The sequence below is a fragment of the Rosa chinensis genome, chromosome 6, assembly GCF_002994745.2.
Source record: "Rosa chinensis cultivar Old Blush chromosome 6, RchiOBHm-V2, whole genome shotgun sequence".
NCBI lineage: Eukaryota > Viridiplantae > Streptophyta > Magnoliopsida > Rosales > Rosaceae > Rosa > Rosa chinensis.
In genome coordinates, this window is record NC_037093.1 from 20,278,927 (window position 1) to 20,294,977 (window position 16,051).

The 16,051-nt window shown below is 38.2% G+C and overlaps 1 protein-coding gene and 1 long non-coding RNA gene across 3 annotated transcripts; one reads left to right on the forward strand and one right to left on the reverse strand.

Moving 5' to 3' along the window:
* Positions 1-6,548: 6,548 nt before the first annotated feature.
* On the forward strand, positions 6,549-9,590 carry LOC121050220. Of its 2 annotated transcripts, none has more exons than XR_005802392.1 (5): positions 6,549-6,878; positions 6,966-7,029; positions 7,530-7,703; positions 7,978-8,203; positions 8,287-9,590. It is a non-coding gene; the product is annotated as an uncharacterized LOC121050220 (long non-coding RNA). The 2 variants fall into 2 exon arrangements; XR_005802391.1 differs by having other exon boundaries at positions 6,966-7,025.
* Positions 9,591-12,790: 3,200 nt separating this feature from the next.
* On the reverse strand, positions 12,791-14,662 carry LOC112173530 (syntaxin-112). Its single transcript, XM_024311163.2, has 2 exons — positions 14,526-14,662; positions 12,791-14,028 (listed from the first exon to the last, which is right to left on the reverse strand). Exon 2 carries the CDS (start codon positions 14,000-14,002, stop codon positions 13,112-13,114), a length of 891 nt encoding a protein of 296 aa, XP_024166931.1. The 5' UTR covers positions 14,003-14,028; positions 14,526-14,662; the 3' UTR covers positions 12,791-13,111.
* Between the last annotated feature and the right edge of the window lie 1,389 nt (positions 14,663-16,051).

The window sequence follows — 16,051 nt, forward strand, 5'->3', positions numbered from 1 at the left end:
CCTCTTCAACTAAACAGAATAAGAGAGGGGAGAGAGGATCCCCATGCCGTACGCCCCTGCTACAAGAAAAGAATCCATGTAGTGAGCCATTCTCTAGTACCGACAGTCGAGCAGAGTGAAGAATAGTTTTAATTCAGCCCATAAACAACAGAGAGAAACCAAATTTATAGAGCACCTCAAGGAGAAAGTCCCAACTGAGCGTATCAAAAGCCTTAGCAATATCAACTTTAATTACCAACATTCCACCTCTAATTTTCCTATCCAACAAGTTAAACTCTTCAGAGACCAAGCTAATACAACCTGCAATACGACGTCCCTTGACAAAAGCTGACTGTTGGGGAGAAATTATGCGAGAAGCAATAGGACCTAACCGTGTTGACATGATCTTCGGAATAATCTTGAAGAGAAAATTGCCAAGGGCAATTGGCCTATATTGAGACACCATGCTAGCACCATCGACTTTTGGAATAAGAACAATGAAATTTGAGTTGGCATTCGGAAGTAGCCAATTGGTCATGAAGAAATACTGCACAAAAGCCACTACATCAAGACCAACAATATCCCAACATTGTTGATAAAAGAAACCAGGAAACCCATCCGGTCCAGGTGCGCTAGAAGGGTCCATTGAGAATATTGCCTCACGAATCTCCTCAGAAGTAGGTATAGTAGTTAGCAAAACATTATCTTCATCAGAAACCAAAGGAGGAATTACATCACAGATATTAATATGGGAACATGAAGAAAAAGAACCTGAGTTATAAAGTGAATTAGGGCTGGGCATTATAGCCCGAAAGCCCGAAAACCCGATCCGGCCCGTATGGTCTGGGCCCTGATTTTTTTTTTGCAAAACGGTCCGGTCTCGGGCCGAGGTATAAAGAAAACGGTTCTGGCCCGGGCCCAGTACTTTCAAAAATAAAAAGCCCGTTAGGCCCGAACAAAGGATATGCCTCTATAATATAGTTAATTAATTGTCTTCTAACTCTTCTCTCCACGCGTCCTTCTTCTCTCCACGTTCAGATTTTTCTTTTCTTTTCTTCCTCTTCCTCTTCCCCTCTTCTCTCCACGCGTCCTTCTTCTCTCCATGTTCAGATTTTTTTTTTTCTTTCTTCCTCTTCCTCTTCCCCTCTTCTCTCCACGCGTCCTTCTTCTCTCCATGTTCAGTTTCTTTTTTTGTTTTCTTCCTCTTCCTGTTCCCTTGCTTCTTCCTCTTCCCCTTCCCCTTCAGTTCTAAACAAGTCTAATCTATCAATACCTCACAATCCAAGTTCAATTTTCCAATCGTAGCAAAAAATTCCAATTTTCCAAGAACCAAAATAAAGGAAGAGCTCTCCTGACGCTTTGCTTTTCTCAAGGTAAAGGAAGAGCTTTGGATTTTTTGTTTTCTGGGTTTTTTTTTTTTTTTCCGGATTTGGGTGATGGAAGTTTTCTGGGTTTTGTGTATGAATGGTTATGTGGTGGGTTTTTATTGGGTTTGGATCTGGGGCAACGTGGATGAGTTCTTGATTCTGATATGGATGGTTTTTGATGATTTGCTTGATTTGGATTTGAGTCTTTGTTCTTGCACCGTTGTTTTGGTTTGGTTATATCTAATGGGGGTTGTGCGTTTTGTTTTCTTTTTGTTATGTTTACAACGTGCTGCTATGGCTGTTCGTGATGGCCAAGAACAAGTATAGTCTGAACCACAATTGGGGTCAGTTTCAGAGCGCTCGGCTTCTAGGTGATGGTCTTTCCGGTGAGCGTTTTTACGAAGATTTGCATGATTGGCGAATTGAAATTGGAAAAGAGTTTGAAAATCTGGGAATAATTGAGAAATTGTGAGGATGGGAGATTTGTTTTTTTTTTAGCCTTTTGGGCCCGAAAGCCAGGAAAACCCGGCCCGAAAAAAACAGTCCGGGCCTGATACCGTCCCAAAAAATTTTACACATCATTTGGGCCCGACCCGAAAATTACGGTCTGGGTTCGAGCCTTGTAAATTTTACACTGGGCCCGGCCTGTGCCCAGCCCTAAAGTGAATGATAAAAATGCACAATATGATCAGCAATCTCAATTGGATCTGAAAGGATAACTTCACCATTCCTCATACTTGTAATACAAGACTTGGAGGACTAAACACGGGCATAGGCATGAAAAAACGATGAGCACTTGTCCCCTTTAGTTAACCACTTAACTCGGGCTCGATCACGCCAAAAAGCTTCATGACGTCGCAAAGCCTCAAGTACAGCTTGTTTCGCATTAACCTCAAGTTCAAACTTTTGAGCTGTAAACCCAGTAGAAGAAATATCTTGTTGGATGGATGCAAGCATAGTGCGAGCTTCCTGCAATGTATGATGAACATTACAGAAAACATGGGTGTTCCAATCTTTTAAGCAAGCTTTAGAGCCTTCAACTTTTGTACAGTTACATAAATTGGACAACCATAAGCCGCCGTATTCTGCCAACACTGAGCCACTACCTCTCTAAAGTTGGAATGAAGAACCCACATAGATTGAAATCAGAAAGGTTTTGGACCATTGGATGGAGCACTGCCTGCCGTGAAGACCAGACAATTATGATCAGAGACGGCCAGAGGAAGAGTCATGCAACTAGTGTGAGACCAAGAATCCAACCATCGACCATTATCTAACCGATGTTCCATGTGGCCACCAAACCAAGTTTTGTACCAAGTGAAGAAAGCACCTGCTGTGTCTAAGTGAGTGAAGTTACAGAGATCCATGGCACTGCTGAAATCCTCACATGAAGATTGATTAGGAACCTGCCCACCTATAGACTCATATGCACCCAAAATGGAATTAAAGTCACCAATAGCCATCCAAGGAACTGTAGTAGTTGACCAAAGAAGGAGAAAATCCTGCCACAAAGTTTTACGATTAAGTACCGAGGTAGCTGCATAAACAAAAGTGAACTGAGAAGTAACACCATTGAATATAGCTTGGATAGTAATCTGTTGATCAGAAACCAAAACAACTGATCATGAGAGGGATGTGGAGCCAAGAAGCCAAAGGTTAGGACTTGAGCTACCACGATTATTTAAAGAGATTAAACGAAGACGCAAAGATGCCCAATAAGCTTCAGGAACTTAATCAAAAGACACCATTAGTTCAAAAATACAAACCAAATCTGGATGGTGAATACGACACACATTTGACAACTCAGAACAAGAATCATTGTTGCTAATGCCACAAATGTTCCAGTTAACTATCTTCATTAGAGTTTTTTAGGTTTGGTACGAACCCGTGAAGGATAGGGTTCAGTATGAGCATTAACTTTATCCTTTGGTTTGCATTGTTTGGCAAGTTGCTGCCTCTGCTTCTTTTGCTGGGATTTGGTAAGGACAGGAGTGAACCCATCCACATCTTGACCACTCACAAAACGGGCCACTGCATCAATCTCCGCAGCAGCTCGAGAACTATCTGGACCAAAACCAGGAGGCAAAGGTGTGGAATTATGTTCCTCTTCAACAATATCATTCCAAGACCGTGAGGCTGAATTATTGATACGAGAGTCCTCTGAAGAAGAAGCATTATCAGAAGAGGAAGCATCACAATGCAAAATTGGACTCACAATAGGCTGCTCAACATCACCCTCCCTCATCACTCTGTCTGCCATCTCCTCTATAATCACAGCACCCACTTCCTCCAAAACATTATTGACAAAAGTGGCCACCTCCTTAGGAGCAGTAGCAATAGCAGCATGACACTCAGATGCTTCAATAATAGCATGACACTCAGATGAATCGGCAATGTTATCTACTGAACCTTGAACCCTCGTAGGAGCAATCTGAGTTGGAGCAGGGACTTGAAGAGTTTCAGAAGTACTACAGTCATCAGCGATAGGAACAAGCTTATCTTTCACACGATACTCTTTTCTAACCTCTTTGCGCTTCACCGGCAAATTCGTCGTCTTTAACTGCCTACAAGCCTTCAGTTCATGACCAATTATACCACAATGACCACATTTAGGGGGCAAGTTCTCGTATTCAATGTCAACAAGGAAGCAATGATGCTCCCTTTCCACCATGATAGAGGTGGGAAGCAAACCCTACAAATTCACATCAACCAAAACCCGCACATAATATCCAAACCTCTGCTCTCTAGTTGCAATATCCAACTGAAGAGGGGTTCCAACCCCATGAGCAATCTCCATTATATGGTGCTTTTCTTGTTCTTCTCCCCACTGGAATTTGCCTTTCTTCAAACATTCAGTAAAAGGAGCAGTAATGGTACTGAAATTTCTTACAAATCTCTTGTAGAAAGTAGCCAAACCATGGAAGCTTCGCACCTCAGAAACTATTTTTGGGGCTGGCCATTAATTCTCTTATAGCTCGTATCTTCTCTTCATCAACCTGAGTGCCTTCTTCTCCAACCACAAAACCCAGAAAAAACCAGCTTGCTGGTGCAGAAAGTACACTTTTCAGGTTAATGTACAGTTTATTTTCCTATAAAGCTCCCAGAACCTGCCTCAAATGTATAAGATGTTCTTCTTTGGTCCTGCTATATATCAATATATCATCAAAATACACCACGACAAAAGAACCAATAAAAGGAAGAAGAACCTGGTTCATAAGCCTCGTAAAGGTGCTGGGTGCATTAGACAACCCGAATGGCATCACCATCCATTCATATAACCCATCCTTGCTCTTAAAGACTGTCTTCCACTCATCCCTTGATTTGATTCGAATATGGTGGTAACCACTTCGAAGATTTATCTTGGTAAACACCTTGGAACCCTCCAGCTGCATGTCCTCCAAATGAGGAATAGGAAACTTTACTTCACAGTTATCTTATTTATGGCCCTGCTATCAACACACATCCACCATTGATTGCCCTTCTTAGGAATAAGGAGGTTAGGACTAGAACTGCATAAGGACTCATACTTTCACGAATGAACCCTTTCTTCAGCAAATCTTCAATTTGCTCCCTCAAAATCTCATTCTCCTTAGGACTCATGCCATAATGGGGCAGATTAGGCAAACTAACTCCAGGAACCAAATCAATCTGATGCTGAATGTCCCTCATAGGTGGTAACTCATTGGGCAGCTCATCCAAAATCAGCTCCTCAAACTCTCCCAACATATTCTGCACTTCCTTAGGGATCACCATATCTTCTTTTTCTGCGGTCAACAACCCTTTAATCACCACTGGACAAATAACTTCATATTCTTTAAAGGCTTCCTCCATCTCGAATTCACTGCTAGACAAAGTCAAAAAACTCTCCCCTTTCTTTACACCAGATCTCTCAAATTGATAAATAGGAGCCATGGCAATTTTATGACTATTCCACATAAACATCATCACATTATCTCTACCTTTATAAGTCACATCCACATGATACTGCCAAGGTCGCCCAAATAAAATATGACAAGCATCCATATCAATAATATCACATTGAACTTCATCTTTATAATGCTTACCAATGGATACTGGTACTTTGCAGGACTCAGCAACTCAAACTTGTGGACCTTTCTTGACCCATCCCAGAGAATAAGGTGCCTCATGGGGCTGTGTAGGTAACTGCAAATACTCCATCAATTTTCTGGCTACGAAATTTTCGCAGCTCCCATTATCCACAATTAGATTGCACAATTTGTTATTAATGGAACAAAGTGATCTGAAAATATTGCACTGCTGCCCATCTACCCTAGGAGATAATAAGATCCTCTGCAACATAATATTAACCTTCTCAGGAGACTCCTCCACCGTAAACTCAACCCCTTCATATTCATCACCTCTTCCAACTTCTTCACCATCTTCATCATAATCATCCATAAGGGCAGTTTGTCTCCTCTCAGGACACATATTAGACCTATGTCCAGGCTTGTTGGATCTATAGCAGATTTTTGTTATAGGCCTCGCATAAGGATTATTAGGCTTCTGATTTGGGACCCTATTTTGAGCACCACTGGAACTGCTAGAACCGCTAGTCCCTTTAAAAGGAGGATTGGAAGCCCTAGGAGCACTCTCTGTATTTTGTTGTATGGCTTTTCCCTTGCTAGCTGAGGAGTTCACCAACTCTGTGCTCCTCTGATAGGTATACCTCTAGAAGGAAGAAGCTCGTGAAGGCTTCTCTAATAATTCTGCTTTCAATGCTAGGCTTGAAGCTTCTGTCAGAGTCCACACAGTTTGCAACCCAATGTTCTCTTGAATGGCTGGTTTCAGCTCACTAATATAGCGAGCCACCTTTTGACTTTCAGTTTCTCCTAGTTCATTACACTCTGAGTAGCGTAAGAACTCAGCAGTGTACTCAGCCACAGTCCTAGTGCCTTGGATGAAAGCAATATATAACCTGTACAAAATCTGCTCATAATCATCTGGCAAGAACCTGTCCATCCACTACAAGAAAAAGCTTCATTCATAGCATATCATTATAGCGTTTTGTTCAGAAGTGCTATCAATTGTGAATTCAGAAAATTTCAATAGTATTTAAATTTTATAAGCGCTCTTAAATGAATATAAACGCTATTAAATGAAACCCATACACTGAAAATACGAGCGGGAAACAAAAAAAAATTTCATGGATTTAATTTATGAGTTCAAAGTGTGACCCAACTCCCAATACTCCATCATTTCAAAGCGCGAACAAAACTTCTTCTCTTTCTCTCTCAACAAATGATCCCAGCAACTTTCTTCATCCAACCAAAACCCTAGATCCCTGCGACTTTCTTCATTCCAACGACTTCCATGGGTAAGCTCTTCGCTATCCAATCCAAACCCTAGATCTTTTGGTCAACACAAATTGGAATCAGATTGATACATTCAAGTTCAAAGAGAATGCAAAGCAAGGCTCCACGTATGTGTCTCCGGCAAGGTTTTCCAATCCCGAATTCTGACTCTGTTGGTCTCAATGTTTGCCACCTTCGCCTCAATCTACGTCGTCGGACGGTTGGTTCCTTTTAGTCTCTCAATTTTCAGGTTTTGATTAACCCCCAAATTGGAAAACTGGTTTTTGAATTTTGGGGTTGGATGCAGGTTGTGGCAAGATTCGGAGAACAAGGTTTAATTGATTAAAGAGCTTGATAGGATTACTGGGTAGGTGGGCATTTCTTGGTTTTGTACTTGGGATTCAATATTTTTATTTTACGCTGTATGTGTAATGAAAAAAAAAGGCTTTTTTCACATTTGGGTTGGTTCTGTAATGTAAGTAGTGAGTTTAGTAGAACTTTTGGTACATGTTCATAATGGGATTGCTGCCCAATTTAAAGTTGATGGTGGGTTTTGGATACAGATCATTGTTCATGTTTTAAACTCTAATATATAATTGCATAGATAAGTGAATTACTAAGGACCAATTAAGTTGTGCAATGAGAAATGATTTTTATAATTTGTTGTTTTAAGGGGGATCTGTCATATATATACATATATATATATATATATATATATATATATCAATGGATGATACATTTAAATCATAGCTTGCAGGTAAGATGGTAGTCATTTGTTCTCCAGTGTAATTCAAGATTCGTTATTTGAGTTGTGTGATTCCATAGTTTAGGTATAAATCTATGGTTCTTACCAGGAAAGTATCTTTGTTAGGGAACAACATAAGAAGTTATCAGTAGTTAAGATGGAGTTCGCTGCAGCCAATCAAGAGGGTTAGAGCGTTCAACGCTGAAAATGGAACCAGGCCTCTGGTGGTGATTGGAATTTTTACAAAAATTGGTTGTAAGAACAATAGAGATGCAATTCGTAAGGCATGGATGGGAAATGGTAATGTACTAATCTTGATTTTGTTTGGTTGTATTTTGGATTGTAGTGCTGATTTCTCTATTTGCCTATCCCTATATTGTCTCTTTGACTTTTTCATATTGACTTCTTGTAATTGAAGTTCATTCCATGTTATTGTTCTTTTATTTGTGTAATGTACACAACGCTGATATAAGAATTCACCCTTTGTGCCTCTAGCTGTTATCGGTAAACCCCAAGTTAACTTCTTTGATTGGTTCTATTGTATTTATCTTGAACAATATGTATTACAATGCAGGTATTGGTACCCTTTTGGCAAACTGTGATGATCTCAAAATATTTCAAGACCCTGGTATTGCTTAAGTTGTCATGTAACTAGATCAAGGTATTAAATTAGTTCTTTCTTCCATGTGCCATGAAAAAATTCATATTTCTGTTTTAAAGTTTTGAATTAATATGCTTTATGATTGACCAAGGAGGCCATGATCTACTGCAAAGTTTTCTCTCAACCCTCCCTCATCTAGGTACATTTTATAGTAATGTTTTCTTTTTTCATTGCTAGCAAGGTATGGTGTATATATACTCATTACATGCAGTTTTCTTGCAGCACATATGTAAAGTATGATATATCAATCTGCTGAAAAGATTTCATTCACATGCAAGAGAATCGTCGCCCTGCGCACATATAAAGAACCTTGAGAAAAAGTTACTGGAGATGATAGGCATGTGCATACGTGTGAAGCTTGTAATTAAGAGAGGACTGATCTAACTAACTGATTTAAAGTCTAGGCCCTTCGTTGAATGACTCTAAGCACCCAAGGGAATTATGGAATGAGTACTGGATTACCAGCACAATTGACACTGTAAGTTGGAATGTAAGTTGTTATGGTCTACTACTAATAACATCTTTGATTTTGGTTCCGTTTTCTTTGTTGTAATTAAAAAATGGAAAGTGCAAAAAATGACAGGGGATAGTGAGAGATGAGACTTTGGCCATTAGTTACATAATTGTCACACATACACAGATACATAGGCTGAATGCATAGAGACAGTGAACTAAGAATCAATACCGAAATTTCAAAGATTGCTTTCAGTTCCTATTTCTTAATAGCTCATGTTTATTGAATGTTGTGAGTTCTGACTAAGGGTTTCTATTGTGTATCTTAGACTTTAGCTTGTTATCTGTCTATTTACTGAACCAGAATTACTTCAAAGTTAGAGAAAAGGGTTATTTATGGGATGTATGGTTGAAACTAAAGGCCAAGCTCAAGAGTTGGAATGGTTGAGGAGTTGAAAAGTGAATGGTTCTTTCAATGAAATCAAATTTGTTGTTCACATATATTTTCTCCTTGTTTAGATACCACTTTCCCTATTTGACATAGAAACTCTGAATCTTTAACGAAGCATGTTTAATTTTGGCTTGTCAATTCAATTATAGTCAGGTTTTGCATACATAATTATGGGTTGTGTTTTCATTCCGCAATATAGTGGACAATAACTTGAGTATTGTTTAATTATGCATTATATACAAACCTGTTCAAGTATCTATTATCCAGAAATTATTCTTTCAAAGTTTTCTTATTAGTTGCAATTGCCTGCATAACCCAGTTAGCAGTTTCAATGGCTGTGAGAAGTATAACAGACCATTGTGGACAATCATTGCATTAGAATAGGCATTATGTGGTAAAGTCACATTGTCATTATAGTTTCTTAATTAAAGTTATTGCTCCTCATTTGATTTCTCTTTAGTAGTTAACTAATGGTACTAGTTTGTACAGTGTTCAAGAAATTAGCATGTTATCAACCAGTGTGCTGAGTTTCATGTCGACAATCAAAAGAAAGCCAAAAATCATTGTTTGTGTGTTAATTCTAGCAGAATTTGTATCATTATTATAAAGGGAAAAAACATTGTTGGCTGAAATATGAAGTGCTCTTGTAATTTTAGTAATGTCACATTGTATTTTGGTTACTTTTGAGATCATTAATGAAAATGATGTATTTTTGATGTGAAGACTTGTTATTGTATTTCCAAGGTGCTGTGACAATGTATTGTACATATTAGTGTAACAAATATAGGATAGTAGCACCATAGAAATGATACTGAATGATGAATAGTAGCATTTTTTATATGTTATAGCATATGTAGTAATAGCATTTAGTAAATGCTATGGATAGTTTAACTATAGCGGTTCACTAAATGCTATGGAATGGGTAATATAGCATTTATGAAATGCTATCAAAATCCTATGCAATAGCACTTCTAAAATGCTATAGATGTCAAACTTTCCATAGCGTTTGCGGAAACGCTATGATAAACCTTAGATCTATTATAGCTCCGACAGACATAGTGTTTTTTGAGCGCTATGTTATCCTACGATAGCCTTTTTTGAGCGCTATGAATGAAAGTTTATGGTATAGTGATCATCAGATGTTTCATTCTTTGCCATGTTTGAATGCCCTGCTTCTTTCTAGTATTCTGCAACTTATCCCACCAAACTGCAGCAGTACTCTTCAATCACCAAGCAACATGCTTAACCTGCTTGTGTTCAGGTACCTCCATAATCTCAAAGAATCTGTCCATCTGAAGCTGCCAATCCAGATAATCTTCCATACCCAAGTGCCCGAAAAGAAAGGAATTTCAGCCTTGACTTTGTAATCCTGGTCAGCTTGCCCTTGTTGTTCAGGTTGCACAATTTCTTCTTCAGAATCAAATTCTGAATTATCAACAACTTCACCACGTGGAGCCCTAACTCGATGGCTTCTTCTTCTTGTTGTTGTTCTCCCAACATTCCACGAATTTCTCCAATCTGAGTATTCACGGTGTTGAAGGCAGCGGTAAACGCTACCGTAAGAGCATCAAGATATGCTTTTGTAACTTCACCCATTGCTACTAAGGTAATTAGGAGAGACAGGGAAGACCTACTCTGATACCACCTGACGCAGTCAGAAAGTAACCCTAGGTTTACAAGCAATAAACCTAAAACAAAGATTCTGGAGTCCACCAGAGATAAAAGAGAAAACTCTCAATTTGATTGATAATATGATAAAAGATAGGTTCTGCAGTCGTTTAAGGTTGCTTATATATGAGAAAAGAAACCCTAGGGCGACTAACAATGAAACCCTAAATCCCACGCGTTAAAAGAAAACAAATCCAAAACAAACTAGAAAACTGAAAATTCTGAAAAATAGTAAATTGCAGTTTTGTGGCCCTAAATGACCCTGAAAGCCTGAAAAAGCCCACACGTCATGGCAAAGCAATGAGTTTTGTTCCTGGCGTCGTCCCTTTCCGGAAAGCTATAACAATCGCGATTCGGACACCGAATGCCAAAGTTGCAGCAAACCGGGTTTTCCTCCTTTTCCACGATCGAGCTGTTCTTCAATTCTTATCGCCATTCACTCTACATCACTATTATTTGATGGCTGGTCACAATTTTATATATGTATGTACGTATATTGTTATTAATATCTATTGTTATTATTATTACTATTTTTTCAATAAAAATAACAAAATAATAACAGATTTTATAATATAAAAAAATGAGTTATCACAATCTACCCTTCTAACAAAAATTTCACCCTCAAAATTTCGTAGTATAAAGCTGTGCTGACCTAATCCTAAATGTGTAAACTTAATTAAAGAAGTCCAAATGTATGTTTGTCAAGGACAACAGAGGAAGCAAGTTCAAGAAACTAGCGGATGCCAAAATCAACTAGCTACCCTAGATTTACCAAATGTTAGTGTATGTTTATTGAAAGGTTGATGAGCACAATGTTGAAACCGTCTCTCTTCAAAGTTCAAACCTTGAATGTATCAAAAAAAAAAAAAAAAACAGTTCAAACCTTGAACACTTGATGGTTGGAACTAGAGTTCAAATCCTGGGATTTTATATATATATCCTTTTTTTTTTCCGTCACAGTATATAATGGACTGAAAATTTTGATGTACGTACTTCTCCTGAATTTGCACTATTTCACTGCCACACAAATGGATCCCTAACTGAGCATTTAAATGCAGATCTACTAATTTGTTCAGATGAAAATGAAACAAACTGAAATCTGGACCTACTATACTTGGCTTGACACCACCATTTGAAAGTGGCAATAAGATAGTAACCACCAATAAATTGGTGTCATCTAACTGATTGTCATTTGGCTTGTTTATTGTACTGATACCAAGGGTATCATCCATCCTGTATCACACTCAACAGCTGAACAGCTAAACAAGCAAACAGCAAACAGCAAATGGACCTCTAAAGAGACCCCTTTTTTTATTATTATTATTATTATCACTTTTTTTTTTTATTCTATCTTCTCCTGCTTCTGTAATGATTAATAATAATCAAGTTGTCAGCAGCCTTAAAGATGAGCAAAATTCTAGTACTAACTAGGTTGTTTAGAAAAGTTGTGCTACTCTAGCTGCATGCTTCTTTCTGAAAGAGGAGCCTTGTTGACTTTGAGGGGCATAAATATCCCGTCTAGAGGATTCAATTCAACCACTCTCATCCATTGGCCTTCATTAGCTGGTTTAATAGATAATTCAGTATTTACACAAAACAGTGCCAAAATTCAAACCCGCTACATTCTCATATATAGCCATAATCTTGGCAAGGCATCAGATATATGTATGTATATTGTTATTATTTGATGGCTGGTCACAATTTTTATATATGTATGTATACTGTTATTAATATCTATTATTATTCTTATTACTAATTTTTTTTTTCAATAGTAATAACAAAATAATAACAGATTTCATAAAAAAAAAAACTATCACAGAGTGCCTCCAAACTTAGAGCCTTCCTCTCCTAAACATGAGAATACCTTTAGATTACCTATATACATGACAAGCCAAAACATAAGCATTCTTTGACATCCCAAAGATCACCTCCTAGGATATTTATGTTATGTAATGTAATATGAATAGAAACAAGCTATCAGCTGTACTGAATGGATCAACCAATAGTTCTAGTAAGCTCTAATAACGGAGTGTTCATATCAGAATAAGACATCCATAACAAGCATTCAGATCCACATATCTGTTCGCAAAGATCCAAATTACAGAAGAAAACTTTATGTGGAAAGATGTAGCAATATTCTCTAACATATTGCTCTGCCTAAAAAAGCCATCACAGCATCGCATTCAATAACAAAGATAAAATGAGCGTATCTGTTCACAAAGATCCAAATTACAGAAGAAAACTTTATGTCGAAAGATGTAGCGATATTCTCTAACATATTGCTCTGCCTAAAAAAGCCATCACAGCATTGCATTCAATATTGAAATGCAAACAAAACAATGATAAAATGAATACCCATCAACCAGTATAGTCCACCCTATTCACACCAAAACTCCGCTAGAGCACCCTTTCCTCTGCTAGTCCACCCTATTCACATACCAAAACTCCACTAGAGCACCCTTTCATCTGCAACTTTCAAGAAGCTATGATGGAAATAAAGCACACAAATAACACCACCAGCACGAAAGCCATAATCCAACAAACCCACTTTCCTCTTTTCTTTTTCAACTGCTTTGCATGAAGAAGTTCCTTGTTTCCACCACTTATGTAAATCCCAGCATCCGCCACATTCTTTTCGATATCGTTAATCTGTTCACCTTGTGCTTCAACCAACACCGCCATGTCCAGGAAAACTTGATGCAGTTCTGTCAAGCTTCTCTTTAAGTCCTTCAAGGCCTCATCTCTTTCCTGATTCTCCATCACCAGCTCTGTTTTCCCTTCAAAAACTTTGACCTCCCCACTTCTCAAAATCTTTTCAATCACTTCTTCAGTTGCTTCCTCTCCGGTGGCATTATAGTACCTTCTCTTGAGACCGTCTTTGTGCTCCTTAACAATCTGTTCTCTCAATGCCAGAAAATCATTCATCATATCTCTCAGCTTGACTCTCAGTCCACCAGTCACAGAAATCCTCATTCGATCAACAGGACTTCCTTCCTTGTACCCAGCCACCTCTCGGTTAGCAATATTAGACTGATCAAGCGATTCCAATCTTGCTTTAATGTTCTTAGCTTTCCTCATAATACTAACCATGTCTGCATTGATTCGGTCTCTCAGCCCCCTGAGAACTTTAGCACTGTGAGTGGACTTGGTTTCTTCATTCAGGTCCTGAAGATCAAGAAGCAGGTTCGTAATCTCTTCCATGTCAGCCTTGATTGCCGTCACTTCTTCAAAAAATTTCGCAAGATTCTGTTCTTCAGCAGGCTCAAGTTTCCCCATTTCCAAGTCAGGTTCTGCTTCAATGTCTTTCATGGCCTGTTTCTTAAGATCAACGTAACTGAGGAACGACTTGGTCATTAGATCATTCATCTTTCACCCAATTATCGAATTCCCACCTGAAACAAATCTTCAATTCCTTAAAGTCCAAATTAAAACAAGAAACAAAATCTCTCCAACTGTCTGGTTCCTCAAAACTCTTGGCTAACAGACCACTAATTTGCTTGAATTTCCAAAAACTGTCACAATTTCATTTTCGAAAACTTTAAATATGTAAACTACATAAAATTTCAGAGACCCAACACATGATATCTATCCTGAAATACATCTTCGATTCTTAAAACCCATAATCGTCTAATTTCCTTGAATTCCCTAAAATTTTCAAAAATCCATTTCAGAAGCCTTAAATATGCATACATAATTTTTATGACCGACATTGATAATCTTCAATAAACAAGTAAAAATCAAGGAACTGTGTTCAGGGAAAACATGTTCTAAATAAAAGGATCTAGCACATGATACACAGAGATAAGCTACACAAGTATGTTCGCATCACAACAAGAGCAATGAAAAGGAAAATTCGATTTCAAAAGTAAATAGTAAGGAAAAAAAAAACCTTGAAGAAATTGGAAGGCCAAGTGCTAGTCTCTTCTTCTCTGTGTGAAGAATTCTGCAGTTGAAAATTGAGGAGCGAAGAGAAATGAGAAGGGTTTTGGTTTTGGTTTTTGGGTGTGGAGGAGGGTTTTGAAGGCTTTTTTTTACCTGCTCTACTTTAGTTGAGCCTTTAAAATTTTCAAAATTCAAATGAAAAGGTGTTTCCGCTTCGGAGGAGAGCCGTTACAAAATAACGTTGATGTCAGCGTTTGACTGTACAACGTCGTCGTTATGGTTCGCTTTCGACAGCGTTATAAGTGGTAAACAACGTTAATGCATGTCAAGTTTTGCCTGTTTGATAAACTAACGTCATTTTATTTTTTTTTCAGTTATTTTCTTTTTCTTTTTAGCAAATTATAGAAAAGTCATTGACAATAGATCATTTTGATACAAGTTGTTATGTTGTAGTCATGTGTCAGTAACACATTTACAATTGTAATATGTAAATATGGATAACTAAATATTAATTAATTTCTTTAGTTCAAACACTTCTTTGTTCAAATGAAGAGAGTGAAACCACATCAGACCCAAAAAAAAAAAAAAAAAGGGCGAGAAATCACATCAGACAATCGTCCAATTCTGCTACTGCTTGAAGATCAAGACAATATTGAAAGTTAGCTACTACTGCTTCGAGATGGAAATGGGGTGAAGGTCAGCTCTGCTATTGCTTTTGAGAATGAATCAGAGAAAACACAATGAGAACAAACAATCCTCCAAACAAGAAGAGACCAAGAAAGTTAAAGTCTTGGCCTCTCCTTGCAGCCTAAAATGTGTACATGTTGAGACTAATTACAACCACAGTGGTGAGTATCACAGACTCCAAAATAACCTTTCATGTTTCCAATTTAACAAATTGTAAATATTTCGCAATGTCAGCAATAACTGGAATTGAGTCCACACAGTAACAATCCTATACTCAACTGCTTACATGGACAATTACTTCAAACCTCTACTAAGGTATTCCTATCTTGGACTTCAATTATCAAATTGACCATTTCCCTTCAAAAATTACAGAAACAGATAAAGATTACGAGCACTAACTCGTAACAAATAAAGATTACTCCTCTCTGCACTTCACAATTTGATCTCTAATGTCGTTCTCGAATTAGAAATTGATGTGCGGCAGCTTGATGTTGAAATTGAAGCCGTCAGGGACGGAACCACGTTGAAGGATTTATGGGCTCAAGCCTAGACAACTTTTTGGGCTAAAAACCCTGAAATATACATATATCTCTCAGCCCATACCAGCCCAAAGAAAAAAAAATTATAGGTTGATTCATTCACTCATCGCGTGTATTCCCAGAAGGCCAGAATCCCAGCTAATTCACGTCATCGACTCATCCCAGCTCCCAGCCCAGTAGCCAACAGCAGCTGACAGCCTCACGCGGTCACGCCCTCAGTCCCTCACTGCCTCACTGTCTCCAGTGTTTCGAACTTTCGATGGAGCCATGGAGGATTGGAGGTTATCCCTAAATCGATTGAAACAAC